This window comes from Syngnathus typhle, linkage group LG11, assembly GCF_033458585.1.
Source record: "Syngnathus typhle isolate RoL2023-S1 ecotype Sweden linkage group LG11, RoL_Styp_1.0, whole genome shotgun sequence".
NCBI lineage: Eukaryota > Metazoa > Chordata > Actinopteri > Syngnathiformes > Syngnathidae > Syngnathus > Syngnathus typhle.
In genome coordinates this window covers 14,330,123-14,348,277 of record NC_083748.1, presented here as the reverse complement: position 1 = coordinate 14,348,277, position 18,155 = coordinate 14,330,123, and the positions used below count along the sequence as shown (strand labels likewise).

The following is an 18,155-nucleotide window of genomic DNA, read 5'->3' as shown; positions in this document are numbered from 1 at the left end:
GAAAAGTTTGATTTTCTTTTTTAGAACGATGCTCGCACGATCAATTAAAAGATCTGCATGTGTCGGAAGTGTCTTCACCCTTTCTCTTCGTCACTTTGTCTCATTGGTGTCAACTCCCCCCTGACAGCATTTTCTCTCCATGTTCCCACCTTGTGTTTCATTGCACAGTGGTGCCAATTAATTTACTAGCGGTGAGGGAAGAATGACTTTTCACAGCCGTGTCGGATAACTTTCTACGTATTTTAAGAAGGTACGGAAGGCACACCGTACTGTAGTATAGCCTTACAATCGAATTGAAAAAAAACCCGATCACTCGCGGATGTTAAGAATGTGATCCGACCACGCCTCATTTGAACTTCTGCTAATCTGCTACAACCAGGCGATCAATGCAAGTTGAGGTGCTTACACACTTGACTTAGTTTGCACACCGCCCAGCCGAGGAAAGGGCTCAGGAGGGATGACGGCAGCGAGCTTAGCACGGGTTACTATGCCACCAAACAGAAAGTAGCTTGGTGCCTTTTTGCATTGGTTTGGATGGTGAAAAATGCCAAAGGACGACCCTATGGAATTTGAAGTTGCGCCAGAAAGCCCCAGCTTTGCTTCTAAGAAGGGATCAGCAGCAGCAAATCAAAAGGCAACGGGTTATTTCAATTCAAACGTGTACCTAGCGTGAAAGAGCCTTAGGCTTGAAACAAAGCAGACATCAAGTGATTGATATTGTCCTCTCGGTCCTTCTTAGTAGACACGTTTATACTCAAGGACGTTTTGAAAGGTGTGGAAATATTATGGCGGAGAGGGAGGGAGGGAGGGAGGGAGCTAGGTAGGGAGGGCGACAAATCGATCCATTTTCCCCACAGAGTGTATAGGTTTGATCCTGCATTAGACACGCAGCTACTGACTGACACAATCATAGAGAGTAGTGGCATAATGCATCACCCCATAGACATCGCACGGATGTCTCAATTGCTTTGGTGGCATTCTTTCAATCAAGATGCACACACGCACTCATGCAAGGACGCACAAGACCGGGTTGATTCAAAACACCTGTCTGTCCTTGGATGGTGAAGTTCATCCTCGGATGAACGAGGAAACCTCAACAATCAGGCCCAATTTCCATTTGTGATGTTTTTCAACCTTATCATTGGGTCATATTATTGATGTTACCTTTTATTCACTCAAGGCAATTGCTTGTTATATTGCTCTTTTACTTGACGCTTTTATCCACCCATAAAATCGTAATTGCTAATGATCACGCATCATGACCATTGTTGCAAGTTCAATAATAAGAATGGCTTCCGGGGACTCGCTGTTAAGGGGAAAAGGACCCACACCTCACTTGCCTCTTTAAAACATCATTGCGGCATTTCCCAAAGAGACTTTTTCAAAGCAAAGTCCACCCGATTGATGGATGGATGGATGGATGGATGGATGGATGGATGGATGGATGGATGGATGGATGGATGGATGGATGGATGGATGGATGGATGCATGGATGCATGCATGGATGCATGAATGGAGGGATTGATGGACAAGAGAACCTTGCTCAGCCTCACATTCTTTCATAGATTGTGGAAGGTGTTTGGTCGGGTCAGCCTTTGCCCGTTGGTGAGGCGAACAAAGCATAAAGACAAACCTGAGTAGGCCCAATAGGTCTCTTCGTTGGCAGCTCTCCGCAGTCGTGTCTCAGCGGCTGTACGAAGGTCTTGGACAGGGGCGCAGGACTTAGCTTGGTTTCCTGTCAGCACTGCGGGACAGAAGAACAACAGCGACACCAAGGTTAGCATAAAGAGAAGCAGAGCATCAGCAGCATTCTGCAGCCCCGCTTGGACACCCACTGGGTAATATCCAACTGTGTCCTTAGAGGAATTGTCACTCATAAGCAGGAAACAAATTGTTAAGCCCCATATACTACGTGGAGAAGGCTCAGTAGCTCCTGCCCAAAAAAAAAAATGATACCCACACAAGTTTTTTGTGGTCAAAGCATGTTAAGAAAAATGGGCAGCGGGAAAAAAAAGCAAAGAAACAAATCTACTGACGGACCATAGGGTCTTGTGTGTTGCCAAATGGAGCTTTTTACAATTTCAATTTACAATTTTACAAGTTGTTAGAAGACAACATCATAATAAAACAGCAACCGTTGATGGCAACAGAGTTGGAGAGATATAGTAGTAGGTGATTAGCACAAAGTTAGCCCGTAGTACATGTCTTTGAGAATTCTCAAAATTGCTTTTCAGACCACAGGATTCCAATGTGGGTTGAGTTGTTGTTGTGTGGCAGGACGTTCTGCTCACTTCACGGTCATGCTTCACTCGAGGGATGGTTTTGCTCGGGTGATGGGTGATGACAGCTGGCAATTCCGCCAAAGACTTCAATCTTTGTTTCATCAAAAACTTCCTTTCTCATGGCTCTGGTTCAGGTGCCAGGAATATTTTCCATCTGGCCACTCAACCATACAGGCCAAATTGGTGGTGTGCTTGCCCTTTTGGAAGATTCTTTTCTGGACCTCCGAGACAATCCTGTCAATGGCTTTGACTTCATGTGTGGTTTGTGCTCTGACATCATCTTGATCAACTGTCCATGTAAAGTATGATGGACACGGATGAGAAATATGGAATCGATGATGAGTCCGAGGTACGACAAAGCAGCATGTTATTGGCGTGTGTCCACCTGGAAATACTGCTGCTGGCCAGTCATTCTGCGTTTAAGCCAAAGTGGGAACCGTCGGTGCCACATTTGTCGATGGAGCCGGTCCAGCCGGAGGTATTGTTGCCGGCCGGCGAGTGATTCAGCGCTGAGCCTGAGGTGCGAACGGCGACGGTTGGGGCGACATTAGCCGATGGACTCGCTCCAGCGGGGACAGCTGCTAAGCCGGTAGGGTCGGTACCGCCACAAAAGAGGATCAACCCAGGGAGGGAACAAGAATCACAGGCAGCATAAACTCAAATGTGAATGTGCATGCATGCATGCGGGTAACTGGAGGCTGAAACACAAATTGGCTCCGAGAGCTACTTTTCGGATAATTGGGAAAATGGAGAGAGAGCTGAGCTTGAATTGGAAAATAATCAGAGTGCCAAGAACAAAATGTATGACAAGCATATGGTTGCTGATGGACATAGCCACCATAAGGAAAGCAGTAGCCAAGGAAAATGCTCTCTGCAGCACATAAAATTGTCAGCACAATGTCAAGAATGTCAAGAATATGATTCCGCTGACGCTCTTGCTCAAAGAGACCAAATTGTTAAAAGTGAAAATGAGCACATAAGCAAGATGCAAGCGCCTCTGGTGCTGCCTCAACCAGGTACATTTACTGATAGCACACTGGACATGTCAAAAAGTGAGACAAAAGCATCAAGAAATGAATGGATCTCAGCAAAGATCCCATCCAAATCAAGGTCGAAAGAGTCCCGTCACATTTGGACTTTTTGGGTCAGCCGTCACTGTAACTCGTCTTCAAATGTTGACTGCGCTTTGTTTTTGAATTCATCAACTAATTCACTGGTGTTTTAATCTACAAGGTGGACTGCTGCCGGCTTGTGAATATGCCCCGAGTGCCCTTATTCGTATTCTTACTCTTATATGCATAGAGTAGTTACTTAAAAAAGTGTTTAGAAAAGAAATAAAAAGGAGGGGGGGGGGGGGGGGTTCGTGTGTGAACAATGTTTTTCGGGCAGTGAGGATGTTAGTTGGTCCTTTGTGCTTCACTGGCTGTCCATCACTACACCCAGTATGACTTCATGTTTTCTGGAGCATCAGCCAAGGGTAGGGAAAGTCGCATAAACACACACACACACACACACTCACGTACACACACGCATTCTATGAAGCGAACAGCGAAGGTCATCATCTCTGAAGCAGAAACTCTTGGAGTCAAATGCATGCAGGGGAGGCTAAGAAAAATGCCTGCAACACACTTGGAAGTTTCAAAAGCTACATACTTAAAATGCCCTCAAAGTTAGCTATGACAACACTTTGTGCCTTATTTGCCCTTCATTCTCACCTTCCTCCAGCACATTGATTGCATATGGACACGCTGGCTGGCTGGCTGGCTGGCTGCAAAAGGATGCCACTCACAGGCTCCAACCCAACCCCCCCCCCCCCCCCCCCCATGAACACACACATGCTTGGTTAATTAATAGCTTGTGCTCAGTGAGACAAGGTCATGCTGCCAAGGGACTACAAACAATGGCATGAAACTGACACCTCCTGTAGGACACAAGACAGGAGCTGTTAATACGCACGTCCGTTTTCCCATCACAGTGAAAGCTGTCATGTCCCCACCTTCATCCACATTTGTTTTTCATATGCATGCCGGGACTTGCGCGGTAACAAAAGAAAAGAAAAGAAAAGAAAATGAACATGGACGGACGGATGGATGGATGGATGGATGGATGGATGGATGGATGGATGGATGGATGGATGGATGGATGAATGGATGGATGGATGGATGGATGGATGGATGGATGGATGGATGGATGGATGGATGGATGGATCCAAGAAAATACGGTCCGGTAAGTATGCAGTGACTTGCTCCATCGCCAAGAAACGGGGATAGTTTTTATTTGGCAAGAGTGATTTGTTCCCATGAAAAATGAAATGAAAAAAATCATCTTGTGAATGTTCTAAGACTGAAGAGAAAGGAAAGCGGAAGGAGACCTAATCTTTTTCGTTTCTCTCTCCTCTAAGTAGGCTTGAAGGTCAGTGAATATGAAAGAAGCCATAACAGATGCCGGTCTGTACAATCGCTAGACACAAAACATCTGCTGCTCTGTCATGCACTTTTTGAAATGGTCCATTTCTCCTAATCATCCACCATGTGACATTTCCTTTTTCACTTATGCATGATTGTCCTGCAGGTTTTTCACTGAATGGCGTCAAGTCCCGGAAAATGTCAGCAAATATGCTCACCTGACGTACGGACCCGTCCGTCACTTTTCGGTGGCGACCTTGATCAAGGTCAGCTCTTATCTTTAATCACGTCAATAACCCAAAGAGCCTACTATCATCATGAACAGTTTAGGAGGGGAAAAAAAGAAAAGAAAAAACTTTTGGGACATCCTACCTACGTACCTGCAAGCTTTTTGGCAAACATTTAAGGCCTGGAGCAACAAATGAGAAGCCAAAAAGTTGGGGAGAGTGAAGAAGACATTGAACTGCTTTAGAGGCAAAAAAAAAAGATTGATTGATTGATGGATTGATGGATTGATTGATGGATTGATGGATTGACAGACTACATACAGTATGTGTGAAACGGCTTCATGCATCTGCAATAAAGTAATCAAAGTGTTAACGAAGGAAGGGAAAAATAAGATGGCATCACACACACTTTAATGGTCAACGTTCACTCAGTCTCTGTTACGCCCGCGTAATGTAATTCATTTCATGAATTTCACAAAAGTAAGAAAATGTGCCAATTTGGAAGTAGTATAGACAAAGAGAAGTCTCTAATCAGATTCCCAGGGACTCAATGCAATGAAAGCTTTATGCGATGGGCGTATCGAATGGCTCTGGGTGCTTGGGTTGCCAGCGAGTCGATTCTGGCGTCTTGCTCAGTTATCTTTATTACTCAATATTGATTACGAAGAGTGCAACTGTCTGTCTCCTTGCTGAGTCTCATCCAAAGCTTCATAATGCATAGACAATAGAGTGTCTTGAGATGCCCTCCAAAGTATTTCTTTGCAGGAGATTGGTGCGACGCCTCTCGTCTGCGCTTCACGTCTAATGCGTTTCAGGAAGCATTGTTTACGTATTTCACCTCATCAATGACGGTAACTAAATGAAGGAATCCATCCTTCCTTGGGAGCCTATTTTGACGTGGCCTTTTCACTCCATACGCGCATCAGAATGATTCAAGGCAAGAGCTATGCCTATGCTGGGCTAATCTTGTATTGTCTTTGAAGCAACGTGATCATACGAGTCACTCCTTGATGACATTTTTATTTATTATAATCAATAATTATTTTTGTTGTGATCTATTATTTGACTATTATTATTTTAAATATATTTCAAATAAATCATCTTGGTTTTACTAGACGATTGCTCCATGTCTATTTTGCTCCATGACAGAAATGAAATATAGCCGACCCTACCTCAACATCAGATCTCACAAACAAACAACTCTTAATAGCACATTCCAATAAAGCGGTCCCATTAGTGGTGCAGCTCGATTATTGAAGCAGCCAATTGTTATTTTCTAATGGAGTCTGTTCTTAGCCGGAAGTTGAGAGGGAATCAATAAGCACAGGCTCGCCCGTAGGAAGCTCGTATGCTACCGATCCATTTTGTGGGATAATCTGGTGTTCCAAAACTAGTTACCCTTATTTTTAAAATGGACCCATTTTGTCAATATTAATTCGCCCCCCCCCCCCATATATACGTACACTGTCCTACCCCTTGAAGGAAAAATCGTCATTTCATTTGCCCATACCTCCTCTAAGTGTCTGCTTTGTACAACAGTAGTTTCCTTCTTTTTCTGAATCAACTCCCCGATTTTCATCGAGTTTCACTTATTCCAAAAATGGATCCAACATGTCAACTTTATTTTATTTATATAGCCCTTTATCACAGAAAGGCCTCAAAGAGCTTGACAAATATTAAGCACATCCCCGGATCTTAATCCGAACATGACAGACTTCAGCTTCTTACAGCCCTTCCTTCCTTCCTTCCTTCCTTCCTTCCTTCCTTCCTTCCTTCCTTCCTTCCTTCCTTCCTTCCTTCCTTCCTTCCTTCCTTCCTTCCTTCCTTCCTTCCTTCCTTCCTTCCTTCCTTCCTTCCTTCCTTCCTTCCTTCCTTCCTTCCTTCCTTCCTTCCTTCCTTCCTTCCTTCCTTCCTTCCTTCCTTCCTTCCTTCCTTCCTTCCTTCCTTCCTTCCTTCCTTCCTTCCTTCCTTCGGCCAGGGCAAGATGAGAGGATGGAAGTGAGTGAGCGAGCGAGCGAGCGCAGCTGCCTTGCTGGCACGAAGGAGAAAAAGTCAACTCAGATTGGAGTGTGTAATATGGACTACTTATCGATTCCTCTATACATGGCATCTGGCCTGTAAGTACATACTAGAAATGATTGATTTTTATCAGAAGAGAAGGACAAAAATTGAGTCGAGCTGGGAATGCTAAGCAAAACACACCGGACTCTGACTAAGACGATTTGAAAACGTGGGTTAGGGTTAGGGGTTATTTTTGTACAGGAGCACCACCTGGTAATTGTATCTGTTCGTTTGTATGGCATCGTGGCAAAGAAAACCGCGTCGGCAATTATGCATATGCATGGAGTCTGCACAGCCCATTTCAAATTCAAGTCCAGGATGAAACCTTTGCATATGAAATAGTGACATCCAGGAAATTTGAGCAAACGATAGGGGCTGAACTTTTCTCAGTTATCGTGAACATACGTACGTGCTGATTTGACGTAGCTGGGTCATTCCCCAGCGTATGTGTCATAGACAGAGAATGCAGATAAGAGGAGGGAGGAAATTGCTTCAAGTTAACTCCGCCAGAAATGGGTCCTATCTCGGCAGCGCACGCCATACCTTCCTTCTCTCCATAGAATCCACCCAGAATCCCACCATGATCTATTTCCAGGTGTTTAAGAATTTCAGGGTTAAGCACCCTTGGATGAGGGCACAGTGGTGCATTCCCTCCCACGACGGAGATTGGATTGGATGGCTACCTCGGACCTGAGATGACATTTCCTTGGGCATACTTGTCTTTTCTGCTCCAACGTGGATGTGAGAGGACATTTGGACATTAACATAATGTGTCCCCTTGTCATCTTTCCACTCATATATGTCAAGTAATTCAAGTGGGTGGCTTGGAAACAAGAAGAAAACCCTCGTACATGTTTGGCACTAAACTATTCTATCAGTGTCATTTGATAAATACTGCTGTTATTTTAGCAATCGCCGTTTTGCTTAAGATCTGACCTCAACATTTCTGCGGTTGACAAATTCCTTGGGTCAAAGTCTGCTTTACTATTATGGGTGTGCAGGCCTCTATGCTGTATATGTCTCTATCTCATGCAGTCATCATCCCAACCATCCCCATACACTAATGGACCTATTAGTTTTGCCATTAGTCATTGGGGAAGGTCCAACAGCAGCGGCAGCGGCAGCGGCAGCGGCAGCCTGTAACCAAGAGACTGATTTACTATCTGGCTGACTGCTCGCTCCACTGGAGATGGCGGCCGAAGCAGCCTCCCCGTTAGCAGGCTAAAACAATTGCGGATGCACGTTCCCCCTAATGACACACAATCGGACTATTATTCATCCAAGTGCTGGCCCGCTGTCTTGACTGTGGTGACTTTGATTAGTCCTTGCCTCCTCACCAGCATATTTGTATTTGTCCATTGATATTTTGATATCATTTACGTATGTATATACAGTGGCTAGTTGCAGACACCCACCACAAGCAAAGGAAATGAATTTTGCATGCTTGACATCAGTTGTAAGTATTGATCGCACATCACATTCCATTTGATAGTGATGACGTAGCTAATGGATGAGTTGGAGAAGAGCAGTGCGGCAAGATGAAAGCAGGACAAAAGGCAAAGATGGAGACTAAAGGAGTATCATTAACTAGAGTGGAGTGGAGTGACTGGAGATGGCGGCAGTGTAAAGAATGAAGTGCTAAACCAATATATATATGCGTATACACACATATATATATATATATATATATATATATGCCCCGACTGCATCATTTTTGTGGCTTTTTTCTACTTTTTTTAATGCACTTGGAAATGAAACTTTAAGGGGACATGTAATGGAAAGTTGCCTTTTTAATTATTTGTAAAGGACATAATTGGGTCTCTGCTGTTGCCTACTTACTCATCAAGTGTGAAATTAAACAACCAATTAAATCTTTGCTTAGTTGCCTATTTCTGGAAATGTGTTCCAGACACATTAGCAGAAATAAGCCGGAGTTTACGTAACATTAGCCCAGGACGAGTTTCTTTGACTGATAAGTACAATGGCATTCAAATGGACCGACTTTCACTCATCGAAATCTTTATCGCAATCAGTTCAGCTGAATAATCAAGCCATTTTGTAAATGTTGCCTTTTTTGCTTTTCCTCCAGCAAGTGAGCCACTGTTGTTGCTTTGCTTTGCTTTGCTTTGCTTTGCTTTGCTTTGCTTTGCTTTGCTTTGCTTTGCTTTGCTTTGCTTTGCTTTCTTCCGATGCCCTTTGGGCCCTGACACACATCTTGGCCACTTACCTGTCTTTGCCCAATCAATAAATGTCCCAAAGTGCTGTCTGAGCAGTCATAATGCACATTTGAGTTGACTTGACACAGCACTGGCTGTAAGTCAAATGGTACATTACAGAATGGCTGGCATAGGAATTTAGAGCAAAGGACAAATGTTTCTGTCTTGTTCTTATTTTTTCAACGGATTGATTTTCATACCCTGATATTTCTTTTTCTCCTTCAAAACAATGTAGTTCTCCAGGATGGCACTAGGCAAAGTACTGGTACAATGTTTTGTGTTCCTAGATTGCCTTCCCTGCACACTGAGAGTCAGACAGTGGGCCTCTTTGATGTTATTTTGGGATCAATGTGTTCAGAAAGCCAGCGAGAGCCTCTTCGATTGTACGTCGAGGGAGTAAGGAAGGGAAGAAGGGATTTGGTCTTGTGACCATTTGTGTTTGGAACTCATCCTGCCTGCCATTCGGTTGGTTCAACCTGGAAATTCTTAAAACCATTCAATGGCATTGGTTTCACGTGTCCCTAAATCTAATGTTGACACCAATTGAATGGAATTGAAAGTTTGCGCAATGGGGTTTTAGCGAATTTTTCGCAATGACGTTTCTGTGAAAAAAATAAATCAAAAAATACGTCCATTGCTAAAAGTAATCCTTGATTCATAAATATACGACTACAACTAACTCTCAATTTTACTGGCATATTTGGCCGTCAATAGCTCTAGGTACCTAGGTATCTATCCTTCCTTCCTTCCTTCCTTCCTTCCTTCCTTCGATCCATCCAGCTCTGTGTATCCGTTGGTGTCATGCGCTCACATTTGCCAGTTGCATGATAAATCCTGCTTGGTTTACACGGGAGCACAAACCAGTGGATTAGCATTCCTTGCGCAGGCACGCACGCACGCACGCCAACACAAGCGTGGCTGACAGCAGTGACATCACAGGCTTGTCAAGCTAAAGCACTCTCAGCTTTTGTACACAGAGCCAACAACAAACACACTAATGCGCTTGCACCTCTTTTCACGCAGCGTCACTTTCCCTTCTCTATTATACTCACATGTCAACGCAAATGCTTCGACGAACTTGCATTCAGAACTTCCAAATACATTGGCAAGAAGAACAATTTGGGGCTCGAAATGGATTGAATTGAGGTTTCACTTGGGTGCAGCCGGCGTGGCGTGGGGGAGACTTTGTAATGGCACCGATTGATGGCTAATTAGAAAGATTACAAGTTGACGAGTGACTCACTCGCTGACCTCACTGCCAGCCCATCTAATCCATTTCACATACTATATATATTGTCTTTAGCATCTTTGTTTTAGTTTTGCCTGTAAGCCATCACTTCATTATGAGTGTGCTCTTTGGTTGATGGCTGTTGTGCTAGTGGTAACATGCATCCATCATGCTGCCACATAATCAGCTTGAGCCAAAGTGTATAGTTATTTGCCTTTTTTTTGTACAATCATGCAATTATCTGTTGTAGTAGTGTTTGTTTGTTTTTGCACATGTAGCCATCCTCTTTTTTTTACTTTTGAATCGCTTTACAGGACAGTGTGGAACGTCAATTGAAAGATTTGAAAACACGACTAGTAATGTTATTGGTATTCAAAAATTCAATTGGGAACTTGATTGAAACATATCTTTCAATCGAGGTCAAAAATGAAGTACAAGCTAATCTTTTTTTTTATTTTATTTGTTTTTTATCCGACTCCAGCGCAACACACGACTTTAATTTGCGGCAACGGTTGAACTCTTGTCCGCTACAAGATCCGAAATCCTGTCGAGCTCTGAACAAATGGATTATTTCATACATTCATATGTAAGCTTAAAGTACAGAGCCTCTGAGCAATACACAAATCCCCAAACACCATGTTTAAATGAAGCCTGAGAGAGAAAGTAGGACAATTTTGGAACCAGTGGCAGATTTGACATGAAGTGATTGAAAGAAAGATGAACACATGGATTGATGGCCATACAAAGAGCTTCAAAATGACACTTGTTTTTGCACTTGATAAACATGTTGACTGCAGCAGACGGCTAACAATGTGAAATAGAGGGATTAGGAAACATACCAAAAAATTGGACTAGTTGTACTAGGTTCATCTTGTTTTTTTCTTTTCAATTACTTCACTGGGTCTTCTATATCAAACACGTTGTTTTAGGTTTTATTTACCTGACATGTTTCGGCGGGTTCTTCCGCCTTCATCAGAGGCGCCTTCTTCCGCCTTGACTCTGATGAAGGCGGAAGAACATGTCAGGTAAATAAAACCTAAAACAATTTGTTTGATATAGAAGAACCAGTGAAGATATAAAAAAATTGGACTTTAAAAAAAAAAAGCATTGGGAAAAATGGAACAAAAATCCTCATTTGCACTTACGAGCTCTATCATTCACTTTCTTGCAGTCTGATCGGTAAAAAGAAAAGCATTGGAAAATGGTTACTAAGCACTATTTTCCATAAGAAACTTGTTCTTGTGCACTCAATCTCGTGAGACATCTCATGTCATAGGATTTGTCTCTGATCAAATCCCTATACGTAAATCCCTCTAAAGTAACCCCCTTTTTTTTTCTTCTCGTCTCCAATAAGCAGTAGTCCTGCCTTGTCTTGCCATTTTGGTCCATCTGACTTGCCTCCGTTCCATGAGCCCACACCTCCATTACCAATCTAATGTTGTCATCTTCGAAGAACACCAAACACATCGTTGTTGAAAAAAATGGTCATGGACAAACTGTGTGTATTCCTACCATTTGGGATATGAGATTCAAAGTGTTGCTTGAATAAAGATGAAAGAAAAGTCCATTTGGATGGATGAGACAGCATCCACTCTGTGCTACAGACAATTCTTTTCAAAGTTGAAGCAGTGGAAAAGGAGCCTTGTGGCAAGGGCACCAAAGTGTGAGTGTGAAGAGGAAATTGTGTGTGTGTGTGTGTGTGCACGTGCTAATTTTGGCTAATGGGCTTGCTTTGGGGACTTGGCGATTTAATGGTAATTAGATTTTGCTTTTGGTGGGCTCAGCCAACGCAGCGCGTGTCAACATCAAGAGCCAGCAGCCAGCAGTGGTGTTTGGAGTGACATGGCCCGAGAGGCTTTTTTCAACAGTCAGTCGGAGCTTTCAAGCGGGCCCCTGGCGCTAAGAGCAAGGCACCAAGAGACACAAGACACTAATAAAAAGAGATTCAGCTGGGAGGGAGGGGAAAAGAGGAATGAAAGGAATGATGACAGCAGGGAAATACATATATTCCCATCATTCTGGTAGCATCATTAAATCATGTTGCTTTTCCTTCTTCCACATCGATTCCGGTTCATTCGGCACCCGATGTGATCTGAATATCTACCACGGTATATAAAAACATTTCATTTCAAATTTTATCATATGGCTTGACTTTCCTCATCAAGGGTGTGCAATTCATAAATGTCTTCGACTTTCTGCACAGCACCCGCTAACGGCCCTTTTCCGAGAGGTGCCGAATCGGCAGAACTGAAAATACAATAACTTTGATAAGATCTCGCCAGGAGGGGGATAGTGACACAACACAGATGTGCTTATTGGGCGGGGGAATGTGGAATGTTCAGTCCAACACTACGCACAGCTTAGTTGAGGCACGTTTCCTTGCAGTGAAAGAATAAATAATAATAATGATGATCAAATGACAAAAGCACCAGAAAAAAACCCATAATGGCTTGCTTGTGATGCGGTGAAAAATATATCTTCACCAAAACATTTCAATTCCGTATTGACAAGTCTCCCTCTTCGCTAGTACACCGAGAGACTAAATTGCTGTCTCGATATATCTTAGTGAGGCACTTCAGAAGCGTCAGCCTTGGCATGTTTCCATTTGATTCCCCCCCGTGGGTCATCCGTCGACCTGGGGAGCGTCCGAGCTTGAGGTGATTAACGCAAGAACGATGGCTGCACTTTGCGCCGTAAATCCAAAAGGTGTTTCATGTGGAAGGCGCTGCTTGTCGAGCAGTGAAGTATGGAGAAGGACTTCAACCAATCCAGTGGTGAAAGGAGGAGAGAAAAATGGGAGACCGCAAGTGCTTTTAAGGGCACAAAACAGTGATGGTGATGATGATGATAGTGATGATGATGGTGATGATGGGACGCTCCACCATAGAAATGAGTCAATGTAGCAGCTTGAGTGGAAAGCCAAAGGTGACATTACAAAATCCCCATCTGTTGAACATCTGGAGCAGAAGGCAAACACCTTAAGTCGTGTGTACGGATTTCTTTTTTTTGGGAGTCAGCCAAATGCTGTAGAAAGAAAAAAAAAAGCATTCATCTGAAGAATACTAACGAAAATCAGAAACAACCACAACACCTACAGAAACAATACAATTTAGTGCTTGATGTAAAAATAGCTCGCTCACCAGTGATTTTCTTCACTCTTGCTTGATCTAAAAATAGCTCGCTCACCAGTGATTTTCTTCACTCTTACTTGAGCCATATTTTTTCGAAATGAACAGTGTTCCAGCTTAAATAGCATTTTTGGTTCCCCACGGCTTTTTGTAAGCAAATGGGAGGCTGATACAAGCCACGTTAAATGTTATTTTTAGAATATGCCGCGAGGCTGTAAAGAACAGCAGTTGCAAGAAAGCCCAATGTTCCATATGATATCATTAGAATTTGAATTACCAGCTGTTGAAGACACTATCATTGCAACATCCACTTGAAGGGATTATTATTACATCTAGATAATGTGCATTTCTTTCCATGTGTACACTACAAAAATGGGTAGATGCCTACTGTCATTATTTTTGGGAATAATCTTAGAATTACAAACATTTACGTATGTTATCCAACTCTTTCAAGTGATTCTTTTGTCTTTGGCCAGTTATTTCTTTTTGCCGCAGGGCTTTTCTTTTCAACAAACACAAAAGCAGGCAACCAGGCAGGCAGGCAGCCACGCAGGCAGCCATGCAGGCAGGCAGGCAGGCAGCCACGCAGGCAGCCACCCAGGCAGCCACGCAGGCAGGCACGACCACACACGCACGCACACGCGCACACGCACACACACACAGACACACGCACACACTCTTCACTCCACTGCATTACATATCTAGTGGGTTCAAATGTCAAGGTATTTTTTTCCAGGCAAAGCAGAAAGCTTGCCATTGTGTAGTTTTGCCATCATCTTTTCGCGCTGGCTGAGCTTCAAGCATTGTAGGCGTCATGCTGAAGCCAGCAAGAGCATTTAGCTGCGAGTCACAGAAGGAACGTCAAAGAAAGAGAAGTCAGGTGTGCAGAGAAACAACAGGGACGCATATGCCCTTTGTGTAAGAGATGTTTATTCCTCTATTTATTTTTTGATATATGTATGTATTTATTTCCCCCGTTGATGACTCATGCAGATTTGCCCAAATATTAGGAGCTTTGATGTTGGGACGTTCGTGCATGGCCCAACGAGCCCTGGCCAGGCATAAAATGATCCTATCAAAAGCAGGCAATTACTGAAGGCTCGCAAGCAGTAAGCTGTAAGACATCATTAGGAGACAAACAACCATGATACAGTAGTTTGCCTCAGACATTAGACTGCAGCTCAAAAAGAAATGAGAATATGATCATAAATCGTTATTTTCAAGATGATGGATGGAATTAGCAGCAACATATGCAAAACGGGAAAGTCAATCAGCATCAACCGAGAATGAAAATGTATGACCAGAAATAAAAAGACACCAAAACACAAAAAGTCCAATACTACTCTGTCAACAGAAAAAAAGAAAAATTGCATCAAGTTAAAAATGACAGATGTTAGCAAAGCAGAATTAGTAAAAGACCTGAAATTAAAAAAAAGCTGAATAAAGTCTGGCTATTGTCTCATTTTCACAGGCAGCATAGTGAGGCGGTAAGATTGCTTTTACTTTTCAATGTTGCTGTCTGTCAGCTGCAATGACCGATGGGAGGTGAGTGAAGTGCATTCCCCCATTCAAGATGAAAAAGTGTTCTGGGAAATGGCAGCAACACCCATCTACACCTTTCACTGGAGTATTGGAGAGCTGTCACAGCTCCAGAGTGAATGGCCACCTATCAAGTCTGACAAATGAACAGAAAGTGTCGGAAAGTCCTGACAAGGCACCCGGGGCCAGAAAAAAAACACAAACACCTGGCAGACTTCAGCTGTCTGTCTCACCGTCAATTTGAATCTCAGCCAGGCTAAAACAACCTGACGCGACTTTCAATCCAGAGGCTAGGGATAGACCAAATGCGCTTGTTCACACCGTGTCCATTTCTTTCTCCGTTCCATCTTCTGCTGGCTTTTCCCCTGTTTATCGGCACGCACGCACGCTAGCCAGCCAGCCAGCCAGCCAGCCAGCCGACAGCCTGTCCCTCTAACCTGCTTTAACATTGCAGCCCCAAAACAGTGACACGGATGCATCGCGCGCAGCAAAACACACAAATAGGCTTGACTCACCATCTCACGCCGACTATAGGCTTTGGGGGGGGGGGGGGTGGGGGGGGTCCAATTGTGGCTTCACCCAAACCCAAAATGGAACGACAAAACAGGAAACAAATCAACTCGAGAAAAGAAATAGTGTTGGAAAATGTCAATAGATCCTTGAGGCCTGATCAGGAGCCTCACTCTACCAAATGCAATAGTGAGTGAGCGAGCGAGCGAGTGAGTGAGCGAGTGAGTGAGTGAGTGAGTGAGTGAGTGAGTGAGTGAGTGAGTGAGTGAGTGAGTGAGTGAGTGAGTGAGTGAGTGAGTGAGTGAGTGAGTGAGCGAAAGAGAGCGAAAGAGAGCGAAAGAGAGCGAAAGAGAGCGCAAGATAGAGACAGAGAGACGCAAAGACAGGTTCAATATCAAGTTGGTCTTTTTTTCTTTCCCAGATGCCGCGTGCGAGTTCAACAGGTCAAAAGGCATTGAGGCATTTGAAGCTGCATTCGTGGAACTGTGATTTTGTCAGCTGCAAAGGGGGGAAAAAAAAGAAAGTGTGATTGGAATCTGGTATGTTCAGCTGAGCAGAAATGTGGATCAATGAGACAAAATAAGACTGCTTCAGGCTTCTCTTCATTTATCCTTTTCTACATTACGAGTGTCCGTTTTCTTTTCCACACCTATTTGTCTTTACTTTGCCTATGTTGACACAACAGCATCATTTCCTGTTTGAATCAGTTGTAAAAAGAGAAGACCCCCACCTTTTTCCAATGATCTTGTCAATTGCCTCCTCCTCCTCCAAGCAACCACCTCATTATAAAAAGTAGAGCCAGGATCCTACAAGGACGGCGCCACTCCTACAAACGTCACGTCTTGTGGAGACGCAAACAAGACACGCTATCTTTTGATCAATCTATTAAGGCAGTGCTTCTCAAATAGTGGGGCGCGCCCCCCTTGGGGGGCGCGGTGCTATTCCTGGGGGGGCGCGTGTGACCCTGGGGAACAGGCTTTTTTTTTGGCAGTACTAGAATAAAGTGTAATTGCGCGTTTACTACAGCAGGGGGCAGTGGCGCTCTCATTGTTACTTCTGTCACGTTTGCGACAGTGCAACATTTTACGACTTACAAGACAAGTTAGGATAGTCACGGTGGGGAGGGGGGGCGCGAATAGTTTTCTTCTTGCTAAGGGGGGGCGTAACAGAAAATAATTGAGAAGCACTGTATTAAGGGAAGCCGGCGGGGTGGCTGCGAGAGACCCGAAGCTCACCGATAAAGTAGCGCGGCAATTTTCCCGGCCACAGCGGAGTCCAGATAATAGCCCGGTGAGCACTGAGATGATAATGATGATAATGTTTGCAAGCGAGGGCCGTGAAGCATATCCAATCTCCCAAATGTCAGCAGCCCCTGCCCACCGCTTTGCCTTCCTTCCTTCCTTCCTTCCTTCCTTCCTTCCTTCCTTCCTTCCTTCCTTCCTTCCTTCCTTCCTTCCTTCCTTCCTTCCTTGCTTGCTTGCTTGCTTGCTTGCTTGCTTCCTTCCTTCCTTGCTTCCTTCCTTCCTTCCTTCCTTCCTTCGAGAGAAGAAGCCTCGGTGCTGCTTAGAATGCTTAAGCAACACCCTTGTCTCATTTGTGGCTGGATTTGAAGAGGTGAATAGAAGATGAATGTTTCAAGAAAGGGAGCAAAAAGAGACAGAGATGGATGGAGAGAGGCAAATGCATGTTGGGCCAGCAGAGTGGTGAGCTGAGGCACTTGGGAGATTACAGTGACTGTTGCGTTTTGCTTCTTTGCTTTTGCTTTTCCTTTCTTTTCTTTTCTCGCCGAGCCAGGAGCGACAGGCCCTATTCATTTTTTCACGTCAGAAAGTGACAGATTGAAGGCCCGACCGACGTCTCTTTCTTTCCGTCGCTTCTGTCTTCTGGCTTTTCTTTCTCCGTCTCTTGAGTGTTGGGCCGAACGAAGCGCGGCGCAATGACAGGGGTGCCGCGCCTCAACGCTGACACGGCACGCTGCCGACAGACACGAGAGGAAAAGCCATGCCCTGTGTCAGCCGCCAGACGCCTGCCGTAGTGATCAGCACTTTTCATGGCCAGAACAGCAGCAGATGTTAAAGGAAGCTACCGTGTATGAAGCCACCGTTGCGCGGATAACCAGAGGCATGTTGGCTGCAGTCAGGTATCTGAACTCATTCGGTGCCCCTGACGATTATTATTATGAACTGGATTGGCAGTGAATGGGTTAAGCAGACAAAGTCTTGCAGTCTTCTAGTAGCAGTTGTTTGAATCATTAGGATGGAGTATGGCATTATTAAGCATACACAATGTACTCTGCCACGCAGGCAGTCCCTGCCATTTTACCGGCAGGTTTCAAATAGAAACGACAAGATATTATTCAGAGTGACTGAATTTGTGTGCTTGTTGAGATTGACATCTTATTTCAATGGACAATAAAACCTCATTTGAATGCGTGCATCGTCCGAGTGAAAAAGCAAGCTTTGCGCTGGAACTTTCCAATCAGTCCCCAGTTCTACAATCGTACTTTTTCAACACTTCAGATGGATTTTTGCGTGGTATGGCTCAGCCGGTAGAGTGCTT

General features: G+C 44.1%; 1 protein-coding gene across 1 annotated transcript in view; it reads right to left on the bottom strand.

The window, feature by feature from the left end:
• The window catches only part of LOC133162236 (receptor-type tyrosine-protein phosphatase gamma-like), a 64,991-nt gene that overhangs the window by 44,215 nt on the left and 2,621 nt on the right, over positions 1 to 18,155 (bottom strand). The window contains exon 2 of the mRNA XM_061291289.1: positions 1,634 to 1,744. Within this exon, the coding sequence (XP_061147273.1) occupies positions 1,634 to 1,744 (111 nt within the window). The remainder of the gene's footprint in view (positions 1 to 1,633; positions 1,745 to 18,155) is intronic.